This window comes from Calidris pugnax, unplaced genomic scaffold (assembly GCF_001431845.1).
Source record: "Calidris pugnax isolate Ruff unplaced genomic scaffold, ASM143184v1 scaffold178, whole genome shotgun sequence".
Classification (NCBI taxonomy): Eukaryota; Metazoa; Chordata; class Aves; order Charadriiformes; family Scolopacidae; genus Calidris; species Calidris pugnax.
The window spans coordinates 2,199,950-2,220,568 of record NW_015090986.1 but is presented as its reverse complement, the minus strand read 5'-3'; the positions used below and the strand labels follow the sequence as shown (position 1 = coordinate 2,220,568).

Below are 20,619 nucleotides of genomic sequence, written 5' to 3'. Positions count from 1 at the left end.
ATGAGTATAATCCAGTGTGATGAAATTATGGGAGTCAAGCGAAGTCTACAATCATCAAGTGAAGTTTCTTAGTATCACAGCATGGTTGAGGTTGGATGGGACCTCTGGAGGTTGTCTGGTTGAACCGCCCTGGTCAGGCAGGATCACCTAGAGCCAATGGCCCAGAAAAAAAGCCCGATGGCCTCTAAATATTTCCAGGGATGGATGTTCCACAACCTTAGTACAAATGGAGAGTACAGATAGGAAGGTATTGATGCAGGAGAACAGTAATGTTCCTTGGAAGTTTTACATAATTTGGATTACTTCTGTACAAGGAATCTACAATTACTGAAGAGTTAAAATTATCTGGGAATGCTAAGCTATCCTGCAAAAGAAAACAAAGCAATTAGTTTGTATGGCCTTGTAAAAAGACGTCAGAGATTTGGGTCTACAGATCTTACCTACAGGCTAGGATAAAGGAACATAAGAGAAGGAAATTAAAGGAAGTGGATTAGCCTGAACGAATCTGGGCTGGAAATAAGAAGAAGATTTGTAATTATGTGGAAATCAGATTCAGGAGTTTATTTTATTTTAAGATTAAAATTAAGTACTTGAAGAAAAGGTTTTATGACACAATTGACCCACAGCCATAATACTTGTTCTTACTACTCAGCTGATCCCTGTGACCACTCCCATACTGCTTTCTCAAACCACCTCTCTGCTTGCCCATATATTCTGTTGGTGCATGCCATGCTTCACCTCTGGTGTAATAATGATTGTATACACCATTCCCTTTAACTGGTCTTTTTCCCCCAGGGTATGCCTATCTTCAGCCACACAGCCAATTCTCTCTCCTAAGTTCATTTGCGATTATTTCCACGCTACACAATCTTCCTTGTATCTTAACTACCTTGATCAAATACCCTGCATCTGCCATCCTTCATTCTTTGGAATCAGTTTATGTTCCTGAGAGGTTTCTCTATTTCTCTTTCACCAGGCATTTTGTCTCTGATGTTGCTTACAGTTAATTTTTAATTCTGTCTCTAGCCTACTTGTACAAACATTTTCTCATTATTTGCTTATTCTCCCGCATAGACATTGGAAGGTGTTTTTTTTCCTGCTTTATAACTTGGGCTAGTTAAAGCAAAAACGAGGACACAGGGGAAATACCTGTTTGAGTTCTGCTTGTGCTGCTGAAAATCCCTAAGTGTGCCAGAGTCATGTAATAGAACTGAGTCTTCTGGTGATGTTAGGGTTACAGAACACCTGTCTGGTGCACAATCTTTTCTGAATGGCTGGGGACAGTAAGTATCAGCCATGAACCTACTATCTGTGTTCTTGGCTTGCTGTTCTGCTTCTCCTCCTAGCCTAGTACATATTGCTGGTGTTTCTCAGACAAATTATTAGAGAAGGGGAGGGATTATATTGCCAGCCTCCAACTGCACAGAACGTCTCCACTAAGCAATAAAACTGGCTACCTTTTCCAAGATTTAGGTAGTTCACTGCTAGTATCCTGAGCCATATGAGAAGGATGGTGACTAGGCAATCTGCTCTAGAGCATCTGAGTCACATGCACAGAGATTTGACTATCTGTAACATCTCTGTGTCACCTAAGATTTCTTCGTCTTCCATAATGAGATGCTATATGCAACTGACTCACATGTTGTTTCCAGTTACTGGGAGTAGCAGTGTCATCCTGTTGGATATTACTGATGTGTAGAAAACCCAAGCAGTGTAATACTACCAAAATTGCAGTGGGAGATTTCAGCATTCAGACCTGTTTTAAAGATTGACCACAATCTTGACTGCATTACAATATTCAGTCAGGTTTATTGCACATAAATACAGCTTCAAATCCTTGCCTTAACGATCATCAAGCTAGGAATTAAGGCATAGGTAAACAAGATTGTTGGCATTGTACCAAATGGGATCAGCCAAAACACATTCTTTGCCTAATCTTCATCCTTTCTTATATCACAGTCAGACCACCACAATTTATGTATGATGTTCAATCCATATCTTTGTTTTTTGGATTCTCTGTCCTAGATGTTTTCATTCCAGCCTTACCCAGAGCATTCTGCACCCTACAGCTTTTCCCTGCTATGCTGTTAAGACTGCATGTTTAGGAGGCCGTCTTAGCAAATCTTTTTGGGAGCAGTCTACTTTTAATGCTTCTTCAAAGCCTGTGCTACCCACTTTCTGCCTGCAACCTCATATCTCTTAGCGTAGGCCTGAGACAAGAAGGAAAATTGTGCCCAAATATAGCATGTCTAGGTTACTGCATATAGGGAATTTACTTGTTAAAGCTTACATATGCTTTTATGGCTATGTCCGATCCACCCTCTTCTCAGACTCCTAATTGGTCAAATACAGTATGGAGTTGTTAGAAAGTACAAGGTGATGCTAAGTCCTTGCAGTTATCTCATGCTCCAATTCAAAGCATGTGTGTAATAAATCTCTACACGAAACATCAATATAACACTGTATTTTTTAGGAGAAAGGGGCTAACAGAAACTGCAACAACAGCAGCACGATTAGTTGTTTTGTCTGAAGTTCGTTCAAACGAATGCAGACTGAGGCAAGTATTCAGTTCAGACCAAACACTTCCATGTGCAGATATCCCACCAGTCCAAAATTCCTTGGAGACAACTTTAATGCTACATTGGCATCAGCTCATTTGTAAAATACATTGACCTGGTATTTTGCTGTTGTGGCCCAAACAAGGGTGGGGAACTTACTCCATTTTTTAAAATTTTTTAAGGTGAAGCAGAGAACATTTTGGACACACAGAGCACTTTGCTAGAATTGCCGAAAGGACCACTCACTTATGAAGAGCTGGAGAAAATCAGAAGATCTCAGAGCAAGTTCTTCATAGAAAAATAGGAAGATGGTATTAAAGCTGAATGTCTGAAATGTGATTGTAATACTTGTTTTGGACATAAATGAATCATTAAAATTTTAAGAAAATTACAAGCTTTTATAAAATTGAAATAGAATTCATTTTTTTAACTGGTATTTTCTAAAGCAATGATTTTTGTATCTTATGTATCTCTTGAAAACTTCCATTGTTACTGTAGTATATTTTTCTTGTTTAGAATGAAATATTGAATTGACACTATTTAGAGTCTGAAAATAACTTTCACCTGTAGTAAAAATGTCTGGTGCTGACCAAACTCACTACAATCAACAAAAATAAGTTAATTGGTAGTTACAAATGTGTATGAATATGGTCATAATTTTCAAATGTATTTAAGGATGCATAGCTCATTTTGAAGTCAGGAATAGACAGTCAACTTTGAAAAATAAGGCACTTTTTATTTGCTGTTCTTTAGGCAGTAAACTCACTATTTCTGCTTCAAATTCTGGAATAAACAGCTTTTATCAGAAGTAGGTTCAGAAGTAAACACGTCACTTGCTAACTGTGTGTTTTACTCTTAGGAAAAACTGTATTAAAGTATAAGCAGAGATAATTTCTCAAAAAGAGAAAACAAATTATGTAGCTATTTCCTGAATCTTTTTCATGCTTGTTTGACATTCTGAAACTCAGGATAATTTGTTTACATGAAATCAGAGTTTCACTACTAAGATGAATATTAACTTAGACTAACAGCAAGCAAAATTACTAATGTATGTTTTTGTAATGGGTAGATCCAAGGGGTCTTACAAGTACTGAAAAACTGAGGGATTTTTTGCATGCCTTTACTCTAGCATGGTATATACAGAGAATATAATGTTAGTATATTTTAGTGTTCTGATGTTACACTTGGCAAAAAAAAAAGGCATCTTTCTGTATTGGAAATCTTGTTTAAAACCAGATTATTTTGTGCTTTGGTGGAAACTATTCTAGCATTAGTCTAATTGTGGAATGAAAAACAAATGCCCGAAAAGCATCCAATAATGAATTAAGCCAAGTCTGTACTGACAATTTGTTGAGATAAAAATTAAATTCTGGGTGGAGATAATGCCCTGAGTCTCTTTTTGAAGATGACTTGACTAAAGTTAGAATATTGTTACAGTGAGACATGTGAATATGTAGTAAAACAAAAGCTTCTCAATGTAGAATAAATTAATAGCACAGTTTCCATTGCTGTGTAAGATTTCTGAAAGTGTATTCACTTCTGCATTCACTTCTGTAATTGGTTCTGTCATTGCATGTTAACGATGCATACAACCTGTAACAGATTTCAAATGTGTTGCATTTTAATGTGCAGAGTGATAAAATGGGTTATAATAGCTTGGTCTACACTTTAGCTGTTCAGTATTTAAGGCATCAATTTTAATTGGCTTGGAAGGCGTGCCTCAACTCAGCCTATGGTGCTTCCCATGTTCTGGGTGACCTCACAAAATGCAGCCAAAGACCAGCTTAATTTTCTGCCTGTCCTGTAACATAATCCCTCACCACTTGCTACTATATTATTTACTGCACTTAGGACTTACATATCCCTGGTTACTTGTTTTGCTTTGAATAACAGGACATCTGCTACCTTACCTCCAAGTTCTGAACTCCACCTTGCTTTAACTTTGATGAAGTTATAATAGCCTTTTGGTCTCTGTCATCTATTGATACTCTTTTCTTTAAAAAAAAAAAAAAGAAAAACAATTAAACCGTCTTGGTTTGGTATTTCTGTGTCTCCACCTGTGCCTTTTAACTCACCTTTTAAAAATATGAAAGACATTTTTACACGTGAGCAGTTTTACTTACAAATCCTAGAAAATTAGGAAATACCCTAACCCTACCCACTGTGAATTAGAAATTAGTGTATGTGTGTTTGCAATAGATTGCTGGCTATGGTGTTGGATCAAAAGTGGTGTTAAAGGAAGCAAGCAGGCTAAGCAAAATAATGATCCTGACAGCAGTTTCAGAAGATAATAGGATAGCTATTTATTGCTCCATCCTAGCTAAATTTGAATATTTTTTTTTCTCCTGAAGGTTAAGCTTAGATCAATGATGTTAATCCATGCTAAAGACTCCACACTAAAAAGTGACGCCAATAAGTCAGGTTTGATTCAGTGTTACACAGTGAGTATTGGTGAAAATTACTAAATTTATAAGGCAAAAATGACAGGCTCCAAGCAGGACAATCTAATGCCAATCCCAGAAATGGATTTAAACAGGCTACCTAGAATGTGCCAAAGGTCATCAAGAAGTTAAGGGTTTGTTACCTTTACTGCCTTTATTTTTTACTGTTGGCTTTGCTTTTTTCTTGATAAATATATGCTTTTGTTTTGAAGATACTAATTCTTTATTATGGATTATTCATTTTACTGCCAGTGTGTTAATCAAAATGCTTGCATGTGCCAAGCCCAGTCATATCTGTCACAGATGTCCAGCTACAGAGTGGTTGAACTGTATGACTTCTTCAGAGAACAATGAAAGAAAGCAGGAAAGCTTACCTTTGACAGGGTCTGCTTCAGGGAAACAGATGTTTACAGCACAAGTTGCCCGTAATCATCATACCTGTTGTACTTGCAGAAATAAATAAAACATCAAAGACATCCTGCTCTCTTCTGTCATTGGTGCTCAGCTGGCTTCAGGTGTAAGGCATACTTTAATATATCACAGCAACTGGCTGTTTTCATCAATCACTGGGGAAGGGAAGGAGAATAACTGCGGGGGGGGCTTGTTCTGACCTCAGGGCACTACTCTTCTTACCATCTTAATCCTGTTGTTTTTTCTGGTCGTAATGTCTGATAGCCATGCATCCTGAATCAGTGTCACTCAGAGCAGGATTCTTCCGGGAAAGTGAGAAGTCTGTCATGATTAGGATGTCAAAATTAAACTCTTAGTGTCTCATTCAGAATCCAAAAAAGTGCATGCAATTTGTGAGCCACAACTGCCCGCCCCACACTTCTCTTGTTAGTCTGGTTTTGATATAATACATGAGTATTGTTGAGAAACAGGCAATGTTACTTCAGGGGATCCAGTTTGGGCCTCTTCCTTTATTCCTTGGATGACTGATTTAACTTTTCCAAACCTTTCTCATGATAGGGAAAGTTAACCCTTACAGCCCCTTCCTAAATATTTTGAAATTATTTTATGACTGCATGTCACTGCTTTTAAAAGTTGAAGGGGAAGGCATTTATGTGGACATAACCAATCAAGATAGTTTCTGCATTATTATTTAATTTTTTCATCAGTCTTGGAATTATTGATACAAAAATCCTTGGATTTCTTCTTTTTTGTAACTATTAGCTTTCTTAAAGGTGGACTGCTTTCTAAAACCCATGATGATCTTCTGATGAAGCCCTAGGTAAGTCAGCTGGATACCACTGGTACTTACTCAACAATCATGTGCATGCAGTGGTATTTCACAGTTCTTGCAGAACCCTGTCTAGTCCTAAGGAAACGAGAAATATTTGAAATTAACATCTGGGCAACTTTCACAAACTAAGTGGTTATTGCAGCAGTGAATTGGATGAATCTGAAATGCAGTCTCTGAAAAATGACTAATGAAGTCTGTTCATTTCTGATCTACTTCTGATCTATTGTGTAGATTGTCTGACATTTAACGTGTGAATAAGCCTTTCCTTCATGGTATTCAAGGCTATCAAGGTATTGTTAAAGGGTATCTTTTTTATTTAGCCACCTGTTTTCACGAAACTTCCTTTGCCTCCTGTAAACTTTGATTGCTATTGGCCAACAAATCCAAAATTTAGTGCAAGGGAGGGAAACGGTAAAATTAATTGTCTTTACCTTATTTTAGGAAACTAAAAAATACAAAATATTTGTATTGAGACAGTACACTGGACGTACCTATCAGGCAAGATCCTACAGATCAAGAATGGAATTTCATATCTTTGCTGTTTTCTGTTCTTCTTTATCATACAAACAGTAAGAAGGTAGATAGTTGCTTCAGATTGGTTGCATTTAAATTATTTATTATGTATTGTTTTGAATAGGTATTGACCCCTGGGGGACTCCACTGGTTACAGGCTTCCAACTTGAACCTGCTCCATTAATAATTACCCTTTGGGTCCTGTCACACAGCCAGTTCTCAATCCACCTCACTGTCCCCTCATCCAGCCCATACTGCCTCAGTTTCCCAATGAGGATGTTATGGGAGACAGTGTCAAAAGCCTTGCTGAAGTCAAGGTAGATGACATCTGCTGCCCTCCCCTCATCCAACCAACCGGTCATGGCATCATAGAAGGCTATCAGATTGGTCATACATGATTTACCCTTGGTAAACCCGTGTTGCCCACTTCCAATAACCCCCCACTCTTCAACTTGTTTGGAGATGACATCTAGTATGAGTCTCTCCATCACCTTCCCAGGGACAGAGGTGAGACTAACTGGTCTGTAATTCCCAGGGTCCTCCTTCTTGCCCTTTTTGAAGACTGGAGTGATGTTGGCCTTCCTCCAGTCCTCAGGCACCTCTCCTGTTCTCCATGACTTCTCAAAGATGATCGAGAGTGGTCCAGCGATAACGTCTGCCAGCTCCCTCAGCACTCGTGGGTGCAACCCATCAGGGCCCATGGACTTATGAATGTCCAGTTTGGCCAAGTGGGCCCGAACCTGGTCCTCATCTACTTGAGGAAAAATTTCCTCTCTCCATACCTCCCCCTTGCCTCCAAGGTCACAGATTCATGAGGGGCAGTCCTAACAGTGAAAACTGAGGAAAAGAAAGCATTCAGCAGCTCTGCTTTCTCTGTGTCTTCCACTACTAGGGTGCCCACCTCATCCATCAGTGGGCCCACATTATCCCTAACCTTTCTCTTGCTGTTAACATACTGAAAAAACCCCTTTTTGTTATTGTTAATATTGGTGGTAGGTAGATAGTTGCTTCAGATTGGTTGCATTTAAATTATTTATTATGTATTGTTTTGAATAGAAGTAGTTTTTCTAGCCATGATGAACAGATAATTAAACCTCGCCTCTGACTTGATTTAAATTCATCGCAAATTACTGACAGACTGCCAGTTGGGCTTTTATATATAAAATCTCGTATGATTTAAAGTTACATGACTAACATAGTAACTTTCTTTATAACTCACTATTCAAATTACAGCAGATGCAAAAGCCCTAGATGTGAAGGCAATGTTACTAAAATATGGCTGGAGGAAAAATACTCATCATACACCCTACTAGTGAAACTGCATTGAGCATAGTAACATTAAGCAATGTCAAACTACTGCCAGCTTATTCAGATATGATCCTTAATAAAACTCATTAACTCGCTGCCTGTTGCTGCAGTCTTTAATCCTAGCAAGGCAGCATTTGTAGCCTATGCTTTCCAACAGGAAGAGTGATGAGGAGTGCTGCAGTGTGGGCTCCCCTGAGGAATTAGGAATGTCTTGAGAAGCCGTTCCCTCCAAGCCCTCTTTGACAACCCGTGCTCCATCACCTACCAACCAGCGCAACAGAAAGCACAGGAAGAATCGTCTTTCACATTCACTAGCCCTGATGAAGAAGCAGGTGAGGTCAGAAAAACTGTTTTGATCTATTTGTTTTCCAGTCTTTTGAGTGCTGTAGTTGGAGGTTACGTGCTTCAGACACTTGTGAAAAATGAGGTTCTTACAAAAAAAACCTAAAGGTGGCCATCATAATGCCTGCCTTTGCTTAGGGAGAGTTAGATGTGGTGCCACAGTAACTGATGGTTACAATTAAATTTGAAACTAAAGCAGGTGGAGAGTCAGAGAGTCACAAATTGTGATGCAATTGTGGACAGACACAAATTGTGGTGTACATTGATGAGTCAGCCTGCTATTTGGGAACCTCTCTTGACATTCTTTGGTGAAAAACTCTGAGAAGGACATATCAGACATTTTGCTGCTTTCAAAGGCTGGATCCAGTATTGGGCATGGGCATTACAGTAGGGTATAAGGTAAATTATATTAGTTTACAAGCTAAGTAAGTCACTGGGTCAGTCACTGCCTGACTCAGGAGGCACCTCCCTTATTGTCCTGAAAGTCGTGGTAGTGCTCTTGCACGTGACTACAGCTCTGCAGCCACTGGTAACAACTCCCTTGCCTATAAGACTACTTACAGTGCAGGAGTAAGTTCACTTGATGTGATGGCTATTTTCAGAAAAAGTCCACAACACCAACAAGGTCAAGCTGCTGCTCTCTTTAAAAGTGGAAGTTGGGATTATCTCAGCACAAATTGTCTGTAACAGAATAGCAGTCAGGACTTCAACTGAGGGAGAAACAGATGGAGGTTTTATTCTTCAGGAATTTTGGATTGGCAGCCTCCATTTCTGCAGACTGCATCCCAGTAATGGCCTGGATGATAGCTAGTGTCTACTGCTGAAGTGGTGCCATTGTTCAAAACATTTATGACTGGACCAAAAAGAAAGTCCAAGTACAGACAACTTTGCAGGTTGCTCACTATTCTACACCTCCACAACCTCTTTCTAGATCCTGGTCAACATAAAACACCCAAGTTCTCCTTGAACAGGGGACTGGTGTCTATTTCTCCTCTGCCAGCGCAGGTGAATCACTCACCTTTGTACACCAGGCCATGGATGCACGTCTTCTTTGTGCTCTCCTTCTAGATGGAGTTTTGAGTGGTTTTCTCTATAAACTAACAGCACTCTCGGGATAGAAAGCAAACCCTATACAAAAGATCTGTAAACAAGAGCCTCATTGTATTTTTACGGCGATTAACTTTTCTGGTTTTCCACCGTATGGCTGTTTATAAAAGGAAACAACAGCCACTTCTTGTCCTATCGCCCTCAAAAAAACTCCCCCGAAGCAAGCTTTACTTTCACAGGGCGCACAGTTCTGCTTGGTAAGTCCAGAGAAAGCCACCCTCATTGGTGAGAGCCTGCTGAGGGCTGCTGGTGAAACACAGGGGTGTGGAGCTCCGCATCCCCAGGGCACGCGTGTCGGAGCCGAGGCGTCTCTGACGCTTGGGTGCCTACAGCTGCCACTGAACATGGGTGTCCAGAACAACTCACTTGAATTTGAGAGGAATTCCGGCTTTTAAATCCCACCTCAAGTGCCCGCAGCTTAAGTAGTTGTGTAGAAGCACGTTTATTTCACTCTACTTGCTTCTGCCTTTCTGCTTCACCCAACACTTTTAGGCCTGAGTAGTTGTTATGTGGATTCTAGACCCGCAAGGCAAAAACACGCCAGGCGAGCAGAAGTCTTCCACATTTTAGAAGCCATTGGAGGTGCATCGCCAACCGGTACTTGCCCACAGCCCGGAAAGGCTGAGATGGAGAGGGCGCGGAGGGGCCCGCGGGGCGGTGGGGAGCCGGCGGCCGGCCTGAGGGGAAGCCGGAGGCGAGGTGCACCCTCACCGGGGCGTGAGGAAGGGGCAAACAGAGGCGTCAGCCCTGCCCGAGGCCGCCCGGTGTCAGGCCCGGGGACCGCCCGGCGAGGCGGCGGCGGCAGGGCTGGGGCGGTGACTCAGCGGTGCCCTCAGCGCATAAAAGGCGGGAGGGCGGGCCGGCGGCGGCAGCGCGCGCGGCACGCGGGGCGGCGGTTGGGCTCGAGGGCCGTGAGCGCCGGCGGTTAGGAGCGGTTCGGCGGATCCGCCAAGGGGACCGGGACGGGTGGTCGGCGCCATGGGGGCCAAGCTGCGACTCCTCTGCGCCGCGGCGGCGCTCATCTGCGCGGCGGCTCCGCCGGGACAGCCCGGCGGCCGGGGAGCGGCGGTAGCCGCCGCCGCGCTGTCGGCGGGCGAAGGGGACGGGTACGGGGTGAAGCTGTGCGGGCGGGAGTTCATCCGAGCCGTCATCTTCACCTGCGGCGGGTCCCGCTGGAAGCGGCTCTCCCTGCTGGCGATGGAGCCGGCGCCCGCGGGCGGTGAGTATCCGGGGGGACGGGCGAGGCGAGGCCGGAGGGGGCAGCCCTGCCACAGGCGGCCCCGGGGCGGCGGCGTTGCCCGGGCAGCCCCGGGGGCGGAGGAGGCTGTCGAGGCGCCGCGCCTCGCTCGGGAGAGGCCCGGTGAGGAGAGATTGGGGGGAAACGGGAGGGAGCGGGGACGAGCTCGCTCCTCCTGCGCTGAGCCGCCCCGGGAGCGCCCCTTCCCCGCTGGCTCGGGTCGGGATCTCGCCTCCCTTCCGAAAGGAATCCCGCGCAGGAGGGGAAAGGACCGGGCAATTCCCGGGGTAACCCGCCAAGTTTTTGGTCTGTTCGGAAACGTCGCTCTGCACGGGGCTGAGCAGCCCCGTCGGCGGCCGAGGCTCACCGAACTCTTTATTTAAAAAACAAAACACAACATACCAAACCATCAAACAAACCGGAAAGAATAAATCGCGCTTCTTCTGGGCCGTGCGGGGGAGCGCGGCGCGCCCTCGGAAGCGGTGGGAAGCGCCTCTGGCTGTGATTTCGCCGCCCCCCCGGCTCCGGGTGGCTTTGGGGGCGGGGGGGACCGGGCTGGGGTGAGGGGACCGCTGTGCTCCGCGTCCTCCTCGGCTGCGCCACGGCCGGTACCGGACGGGCAGCCGTTTGGGGTGTTTTTATCGCTCGGGTGCGCTGCTCTGTGCAAAAGAGTTGGCGTGTTGGGGGATGGCCGGGACTTTTTTGGATGATGCTTCTTCAGGTTGCGCTTTAAACAGTAAGAACTGCTCTAGGGGTCTTTGGGGAAACAGTTAATGGGTAATGTAACAGTAATTTTAAGTAACGAGGTGACTCTCATTTATGTTGATATTTTGAGTACTGAAAATAACGCCTTTTAACAAGGACAAAGGTTGGAATTACGGCTAAAATATGCACTAGAAACGCTTTCTTCTTTCTCAAACGTACTGTTAATGGAATAACCTTAGACCTCAGGCAGTTAATGAAGCCAGTATTTTGGATTCTTGGGAGTGTTTTCCTTTTTTTTTTTTTTTTCCCCCTGACAGGTTGAGTAGTAGGTAAAAGTTACCTTTGTAATTATAACGAATGACATATGTAGAGTCCCTGCTGAGACTGTGTTCTTTCCCAGCAAACTTTGTTTTCCTTTTTATTAACGGTAGCTTCTGAGAACATCAGTCACTAAGGAGTCCTGACTGCTGTGTGCTGTCTATCTAAAAGTCTTCCCTGCCCCAAAAGGCTACCAAAGAGCAGTTACTGTCTAATTAATAAAGTTGCTACAACCACTTTTATTTTTGTCCGTATTCAGGCAGCTGTTCCATATGAAAATTAGCTTCTATATGTTAAGAAGCCATATTTAAGTAACTGTTAATGTTCACTGGGTGTTCTCATGTTCTTTCAGCTTTCTGAAACAAAAAGACATATTAACAGCACAAGTCAAACACAAGTTTTGTTGGTTTTTTTTTTTAACTTAAGAATTGAAGGAACTGTTTTTCTTCACGTTAGGTGAAGCAAGGAGTGCCACTTCCCTTGCAGAACTAAAAGCAAGAGAAACGGTGGGAAGTGAAAGGAAGTAGAGCTGGATTTTTGAGAACACTTCAGTCAGTGAAACTGTGTTTCTAAGTAAATTCTGCCTCTGCTATGCCTTGAGAAATTAAAGAAACGAGTGCAAAGCATCAGCTGAAAATAGCTATAGAAAATCAGAATCTGTAAGAAGTGGTTTACATACGATATTTGCTTATTTAGTCTTCCCTACATTTGGTCTTCATATGGTGCTACTTCGTGTGGTTGTGCATGGGAGAGAACTAGTCTAACCTAGTTCATGAGCCACACGACACAATTCTGTGTGGTTTCTGGGTACATCTTTACAACAAATTTTTATTTTTATGGAAATACTGAGGCTTCTATATCAGTAACACGCTGTAGGATGTTTATACCTCAGTCACGGTTGTAGCCGTATACTCTCCATGTCTGTCAGGCAGTTTAGCCTTTAGAACGTATAGATTCCCCTAAAAGTAAGCTATAAGTAAATCATGGAGTGGAGGCTCTGCGGTACTGACAGTTCTCCCAGATAAATGCTTCACTTATTACTAAGAAATGGTTCTTATTGCTACTTCTTAGAGTTATGTGCTCCTTTTGATACCCCTGCAGTCTGAAACTAAAGAAAATCTTCTTTTTAAACAGATTCTGCACGAACAGCAAGTAACAAACTACTGGGAAACTTCAAGCTGCAATCAATTTTGGGTCCTGAAGTGGAGCAGCTGCAGAGAAGCAGCCCATTTCTTGTGTGGGAGACACTTAAGGACTTCTATAGTTTAAATGACTATAATGAATATTTACCTGTGGTGGACAACTTCAAAGAACTTGTTCACCAGGTAGAGGAAGCTGTTCAGAAGGACAGGGGAGGATCAGGAATTGCAAACCCCGTGGGATCAAACAGTTATCTTTGGACCAGGTATCCCAGAAGAAAACGTGAATCTCTGGGTTTGGCAGGAATGTGTTGCAAATGGGGATGTACCAAAGCTGAAATAAGTACTATATGCAGAGTTTAAAATCCTCTCTGCACTTATGCATGAAATCAATGTTCGTTGCAGTGCTATTTGATTGAATACTGTATGGAGAAAGAAAACTCTCACTGTATTTTATTTTGTCTCTATGTACCAGTCAATACTGCTGGTTCTCTTTAAAAAAATAAAATCCACAAGTGTAACTGTAATGATTCTGTTTGCTGCAGTAACTTCTAACCTATATTTTTTACTAAGTCTTTTCATTTTAATGTTGAGCCTTTACACTTCTATTACAAATGTATTATATCTTTGTAACACTCTAGGAAGAACTTCAATGTTTCATTAAAGTGTAATTATATTAAGTGTTACCGAATTGTTCTTTTCTGTTGACAGAAAGAACATCCAGTGATGTTCTTGAAAGGAGATTCATGGTACAAAGCTGTACAGAAAGGATATTTTGCCGGTTGAAGCTCCACTCAGCACTGACTCAGCTTGCTGATTATTTTGGACACACTTTTTCCATTTCCTCCTCATTGCAGAATTATTTTATGCAGTATTGTCTTACTAGAAACTTTACCACAATACAAGACCTGCAACCTAAATTCTTAATATAAATTTCTCCATGTTTGTCGATGGGCTTGTTAGTGAGTGAAGCATTAACACCTTAATTATCCCTTGTTTACCATACTTCCTCATTTATTTTCCTATGCTGCTAAGTGAGAGTGTTGGATGTACTTCAAGTCACCTATTCTACAGACACTCAGGCATCTTCTTGTGTATTCTTATGGTAGGCTGGTCTATGCTACTTCAGGTGTATTTCTAAATTGCTAATTGCTACTGTGTTTGTAAATTGCTAACTTAATCTTAGTAGTTTCTAAGCTTTTTTGTCTTCCTGGCTGTTTTTCCTATCTGTAACAATTTTTATTTCAAGCTATACTGTTGATGAGTTGAAGTCTTTGGTTTTTTTTCTGACCTTTATGAAGTTATTGACCTTTATGGTAACTTCACTTAGCTTTGTAGCAGCAGTTGACTCAGTATACTTTATAGCTTAGACCGCACAGTTTTTTCCTTTGGTTGATGGTGCTTTGTTCTTCAAATTGTCTTTTGAAAAGTGTTCTTTGATTGAACTACTTCTTAATGAAGTTATTGCATCACTTTTTCATCCCTTTTCCTAAAATATTATTATTCCAGCAATTAGGCATCTAGCAATCCTTTTTATTTGTTAAACCATGTCATTTTTAATGAATTATGAAGTAGAGAGTGGGCAGAGAGGGCATTCACTATCAATGGTGTTACCTTCCAGCTGTAGAGCAGCATCTCTTCTGTCACTGTAACAATGTTTAGAAAAAAATGAGTTGTCTTCTTCCACATGTTGTAATGACTGCTTTTTGTCACTCCGAGTGGAGACGATAACTCTGTAAAGTTCTCCTATGGTTTTCTTTGTAACAGGCTAGATAAACTTTGATAGCTGGACTTCCAGCAACTTCACCTCACAAATAATTACGTGTTTGGAGACTCCTTATGAACCCCAGACCAATTGGACTGGGACCTAACATTAGTTTAGATCAGGATTTCATAGGGAAATACAGCATGAGTTTGAGGGGAAGTGCTCCTTTAATTTGTGAGTAGGATCCAGGGCTTTGGGAGTTAAGATTCTTTAGCAAGGCAAAGGATAAATGGTATATAGAATTGCTAAGAAAAGGGAAAACGTGAAAAGGCTTTGTATGATGAAACTGGAAATTAGCCTGTATGCATCATTTATTTTACTAGTAAACTTTCAAAAAGAAATATTGGGAAAGGCGAATATGGTGTTTATTCTACTTGTTTGTTCCAGTAGCACTGGTCTGCCCAGGTGCACAGCTTGCGTGTATAGTGAGCAACCTTACTGATATCCTGAGTGAATCAAAAATGTAGTTAAATTTGTGAGCTTAAGTCTTGAACAGAATAATCTGGAGTATAACTTGTCAGGTTAGACGTAACCCATTGATAGAACTATCAATAGATGAAGTGGAAAGTAGTGTCCAAGGTGAACTGTTTCATGCTGGGACAGAATTATAAATAGAAAAATCAGTCTTTATCTGACATAAGCAGGCGTTTTTCAGAGGTATGAGTCAAGATACATCAGCATGCATAACCCAGGGAAATGCTGAAATTTGTGTTTTCATCTGATTTCTTAGTAGGCCTTGTCATAGTCTGTTAACAGCTTTCGCAGGTCAGCCATGACACAAACACATGGCACAGACTGAAATTCAATCTTTATTTCAGAGTAAGGGAGTATTTGACTCAGTGTATACACCGGGGCGTGAAAAGATTGCCTTTGTTTTAAAGCAAATTGAATTTTCAAAGATGTCTAATGTTTTCTGTGCGGGTGGGCCATATTTTATAATGGTTTCTTTGCAATATAACCAAAGGTGACAATTATGTGTCACTCAATTGCAGCAGGTCTAGAGGATGCAATCTGCTCCTGCTTTCATGACTCAGTGTCCAAACACTTTTTTAAGACCAGAAGCAAACTTTTTACGTAAAATGAGGTGTCTTACAGGGGGGAAGCAAATGCGCTTTGGAGCAGACAGCTCAAGATGTAAAATAATTACTGAGTTGGCACATTACTCCAAATAGCTGACCTGAAGGACACCGTCTCTGCTGATTGCTCCTCGGGGAGTAGGGCTGTGTGTCGATAGCAGCGTGAACGTGAGCACAGCTGTTCAAAGCAGCACACTGTGCTTACCATCACAACTGTTCAGAAACACACACTTTTCACAAGAAATAACCTTTTTTTTTTTTTTTTCCACACATGTCATTCACAGAACAATTAGCTATTGAGAAAAGCACTGTTTTAGCGACTTGCTACTAACAGAAATTGCAGTCTCATGTAGTCCTAACCCACAGGGAGCGTCCAGTTTCTGGGGAATCTGTTAAGATTTGTGAGCCATCTTCTGAACAGTGTTTTGAGTTTGTGAGTAGAAAATTATACATCAGCACATTCTCATACTAGCACTGCTGTCTGCATCTGTGCAAGTTTATTGTTGGGGATCTTTATTTCACTGTGAGTGTAGTCTGATTCAGACCATGAACTCCTTGAAGTCAAAAGTCATGGGAATAATCCACAGCAGCAGATACAACAGGTTTTCTGGCTCTATTCCCTGTTATGGCCTTACTTAAAACCTGAGAGAGCTCTTTATGTAAAGAGCTGTGGAGATGACTGTGATACAGCTAGAGCCAAGGGCCTCAGATGACAGGGTAGAAGTTTCACCGTACATGGAACACTGAATGTGCTGCAGAGAGCTATCTGACAAATCCCAGTGACCTAGAGGACACAGATCCCTTCTGTGTCTTGTCCTATTTGGTCAGTTGATTAATTTGCCACTTGTTTAAACCATACAGGAAAAAACATCTGGATTTCTGAGTTACTGGAGTAGATGTGGTAGCCTTTTTTTTTTTTTCCTTTTACCTCTGCTGATAGGCAGGAAAAAAGTTAACCTTTATTCCTAAATTCTGGCAGAGCCAGGAGCAGGCCTAGAGCTAGCACTCTGAGATTTTGGAAGGCTTCCTGAGACTACCATCTTTTCTCCTCACAGGCAGCAGAGACTCAACAGAGAAGGCAAACTCCTCTGCTGCTCAGCAGAACAGAACCTGGGTAGACCTGTATCCCATCTGCTGCTCCGCAGGCACTCACCAGTAGCAGCGAGCAGCTGAAAGGGGGGGCTTTTCTCATTTGTGCCACGTTACCATCACACGTGACAAGAGTTTTTTCATGGCACAGCTTTTCTGTATCTTGGGAATGAACACCCCAGCTGTTGGCTCCTTTCCCTGGATTTTAGCTCCAACGGAGATACGTGACTGTTACTCTGGCTGCTTTGTGCCACCTGATCTGTGGTCAGGTCTTGGTACCAAAAACTGCACCTGTGGAGGGAGTGAACAAAGACCACGCGGCTCTTTGCTGCTGGCTGGGGCTAGTAAACCATGACGGCACATCAACCTCTTCCTCCACCTAACGTCCCCACTGACTATGCTTCCTGTGCTTGATTTGCAATGCTGAAAGCTCCTCAGCTGCAGCCAGCTCTCATGCTTTAACCTGAGAGGGTGTAAAGCCAGGTGTATACCTATGAGTCTTCAAGAGCTCGCTGTTGTTACAGAAACTCAGATGAGAACCAAAACCCAGCTTCCAGCCTTTGTGCTTTGAAACCTTCTGAGTATGCCCTTCAAAGGGCCAAACAGGCCCCAGCAAGATGTGCCTCTGCTGTCTCTGGGTTACACTGTGTGACCTGAGGCTCTCGGGTCCTTGCAGCTTCTGTGAAATCTCAGCCAGACAGGGATGCATCCCTTCTGGCTCTGAGGACTGCCTCTTCAGGAACTGTTTTTCCCAGACAAGCCGAAAGCCCAGAGCAGTAAGATCACACTGTCTGCCTCTGCATCAGAACTGGGTCGACACAGTTTTAGCTCTCCTGGGGTCATTCTGCAGTGGCTTATTCAACGCTAGCACGGAGTTGTTCCCTCTGTCAGTAACGTGGTGTAAAGAGTTTGCCTGTGAATCTATGCTTCTGGCACCACAAAAGTTATTGAGCTCAGCATCAACTAGTCTTGGCACCAAAAGTCACTGTTGAAAGTGCTTCTCTGTCTCTGTAGTTTTGTATCTTTCAGTCCCTGCGCCAAGAGGTGGAATCTCTGAGGTGTTTCCCAAGCAGCAGCAACAGTGTGATGATGTGCTTTTTCCTCCTGCCTTTTTTTTAATTTCACCTCACAAGACTGGGCCGAGAGCTCCAGTGTGGTGCCACATTGATCCCAGCAGTCTTCTGCCCTCTGTGCAGAGCTCCTGAGAGGCAGGGACTTCAGTGGGAAGGTCAACCTTCCTGTCTGGCCAAAATGTGATAGCTGTGGGTCTTGGTGTCTTTCAGTAACATAAGGGACTGGTGTGTTCTACAACAAGCTGATGACAACTAAGGCACCTTGCTGGTTTGAAGGGTGGGACGATTCATCCTGTAGATCCTTCCAGCCCTGATGCAAGGAACAATGTGGACCAAATGATAGCTAGGTAACTTTTCAGAACCTCTTAAGGTTTTTAGCAGTGTTGCTGAACTTCCACTTCAGAGGACAGTCCGGTACTTTTTACACCTTGTCAGATTTCCTATATTACCAACATTAATCTTAAGTCTCTAGGCACTAGGTCTCTGGACCTCCTCTTCTACTCTCATTGAGAGCAGAATCATGCATGAGAGACAGAATCATGTGTGCATGTGTGTGTATCTAAATCAGAAGGTTCAGCAACTGAATAGGTCATGAAAGAAGACATAGTCTTCTGCATTGCTCCAGTTGTCCAGCAACCAGTCAGACCTTGTTTGCCAATTGTGAGTCTGATTTCATTTAACTCTTAATCTTTGTTTAACTTTTGGAGGCTCATCCACCTGATGCAAGAGAAGTATTCTCAGTATTCTGCTTTTGGAAACTTAGGTGACTTCCAGCCTGGCACTGAAGAGTGTAGATACACCTTCCTGTCTGTCCCCTCAGCTGTTTGTCTGCATTGCCTCCTGGAGATGCAGAGTGCAGATATCTTAAAAAAGAGATTCACTCATCTTGGAGATGACTTTTAATTCATTGGAGCCTCATCCTTCAAGGTCCCCGTGTCCTCTTTTCAGGGATTTTAGATTACCCTGCAATTCCTGGGAATCTTTCCAATATTTATATGAGGAAGCGCATTTTTTTTGCTGTCCCCCTCAGACCCTCAGTAATTACAGTGTTGTCGATCCACCTTCAAGCTTGCACAAGCTTTTTCTCTTACTGTGGTTCCAAGCTCATCCAAAACTTTACTCAGGCAGCAGCATCCATCTCAAAATTTGTCAGTGAGCTGGGTTTGAGCTTGCAGAGGGTCCCAGGCCACACAGAGAGGCCACATTGGAAGCTAAAAGTCATTGTCAGCCAGGAGAGAGTCTCAGTGATGATCAGAGCTGTGTTCCTATTCTAAATTCAGGCTGTGATAAATCAGAGTAACTTGGGCTTCAAAAAAGCGCCTCTCCTGCTCATAGCATCATCCTTTTGCCTGGAAGTGTGTGCAAGTGAAATTTCACTGGTGTTCCTAATCTGGCTTAACTATCCTCTCTTTCAGACTTGCAGCATCCAATAATCTCTTAAATTTGTCCTTGGAGCCTAACCATAAACTTAGATGATAGCTAAACTAAATTAGTTGGCCTGAATAACTAATTGGAGAATGCAAAAAAAACCCCATGCTGCAGCCCCCTGCTATCAATGAAGAGATCATCAAGGAGCCAGGGCTTTCCACAGCAGTACGTGGCGAAAGGCTGATAAAGCCAAACACCAGAGGCTCAGGTGTGAGAGAAGTAGTAGCCTTTTGCCCAAGAAGCTGGCCCAGCAGGGGGACCAGGACCAAAGGGGTGGTGCCACCTCCATCCTTGGGCAGTTTTCAAGCCCCGTCTGGGTAATGCCTTGAGGAGCCGGGTCCAAGCCTGCTGTGGGCAGGATGTGGGACAGGAGCCCTGCCAAGGTCTTGCCACAACCTGTGTTCCCCTGGGAGTTCCTCTGCAGGAGAGAAGCCAGATGAGCTGCAGAAAGGGTATGAGCCAAGGAGTCACATACAATACAGCAATCAGTATAAAGACTTGGATGTGGAAGGAAGTATCTTCCTGATGTGGTTTTGAGAGAGGTAAGCAGAAATCTGTATCATTATGTAAAAACGTATTAATTATATGCTATTGTTCATTATGTATTAATAGAAAACTAGCTTATATACGTATATACACACACTATAATTAGTTTATTATGTAGTAATGCAAGAGGATAGGAAACAGAAATGGCTAGATGTCTTAAATCGTATTAAAAATCATGTCTTAATTGGCATGATAGAGATTTGTTTGGATAGTTCATATAGACAAGCCTGGTCTAATAGCTAAGAAAGGCTATTTCAAGGATGCGTGTGCTTATTCTTTAGTCCAGAAGGGCTGTCGCAGTGACTAAACATTTCTCAGTAAAAGCAATATTGCCGTCATGTAGGGGACTACGGTAGGCTGTAAATAAAGAAGATAATGGAGACGAGTCTTCCTCTGGATGACCAAAGGGTTTATCAAAAGCATAAAAACTTCATACTAATGGGAAATTTCAATTATCATTTTTATGAGAAAGCAATACAGAAGGACACAGACTACCCAGAAAATTCTGGAAAGGCGTTGAAGCACTCCGCGGAAGACGGAGAAAACAACTGGAGGGGAATGGGGTATTTAATTACAACCACTGCAACAGATCTGGCTGAGAATGTGGACACAGTGGCCATCATAAGAAAGAATGACCATGATATAGTCATAATTTTTAGAAAAGAAAGGAGCTTTAAAACAAATCATGGGGAAGGGAAGGGAAGGGAAGGGAAGGGAAGGGAAGGGAAGGG

At 42.6% G+C, this 20,619-nt stretch overlaps 2 protein-coding genes across 2 annotated transcripts in view; both read left to right on the top strand.

Annotated features, from left to right (window-relative positions):
* The window catches only part of PLGRKT (plasminogen receptor, C-terminal lysine transmembrane protein), a 28,744-nt gene extending 24,130 nt beyond the window's left edge, over window positions 1-4,614 (top strand). The window contains exon 4 of the mRNA XM_014954001.1: window positions 2,741-4,614. Within this exon, the coding sequence (XP_014809487.1) occupies window positions 2,741-2,862 (122 nt within the window). The 3' untranslated portion in view covers window positions 2,863-4,614. The remainder of the gene's footprint in view (window positions 1-2,740) is intronic.
* A 5,802-nt stretch (window positions 4,615-10,416) lies between these two features.
* LOC106894905 (relaxin-3-like) lies at window positions 10,417-13,591 on the top strand. The gene is made up of 2 exons (XM_014953900.1): window positions 10,417-10,731; window positions 12,907-13,591. The coding sequence occupies exons 1-2, from the start codon at window positions 10,491-10,493 to the stop codon at window positions 13,272-13,274; spliced, it is 609 nt and encodes a 202-aa protein (XP_014809386.1). The 5' UTR covers window positions 10,417-10,490; the 3' UTR covers window positions 13,275-13,591.
* The last annotated feature ends 7,028 nt before the right edge of the window (window positions 13,592-20,619 follow it).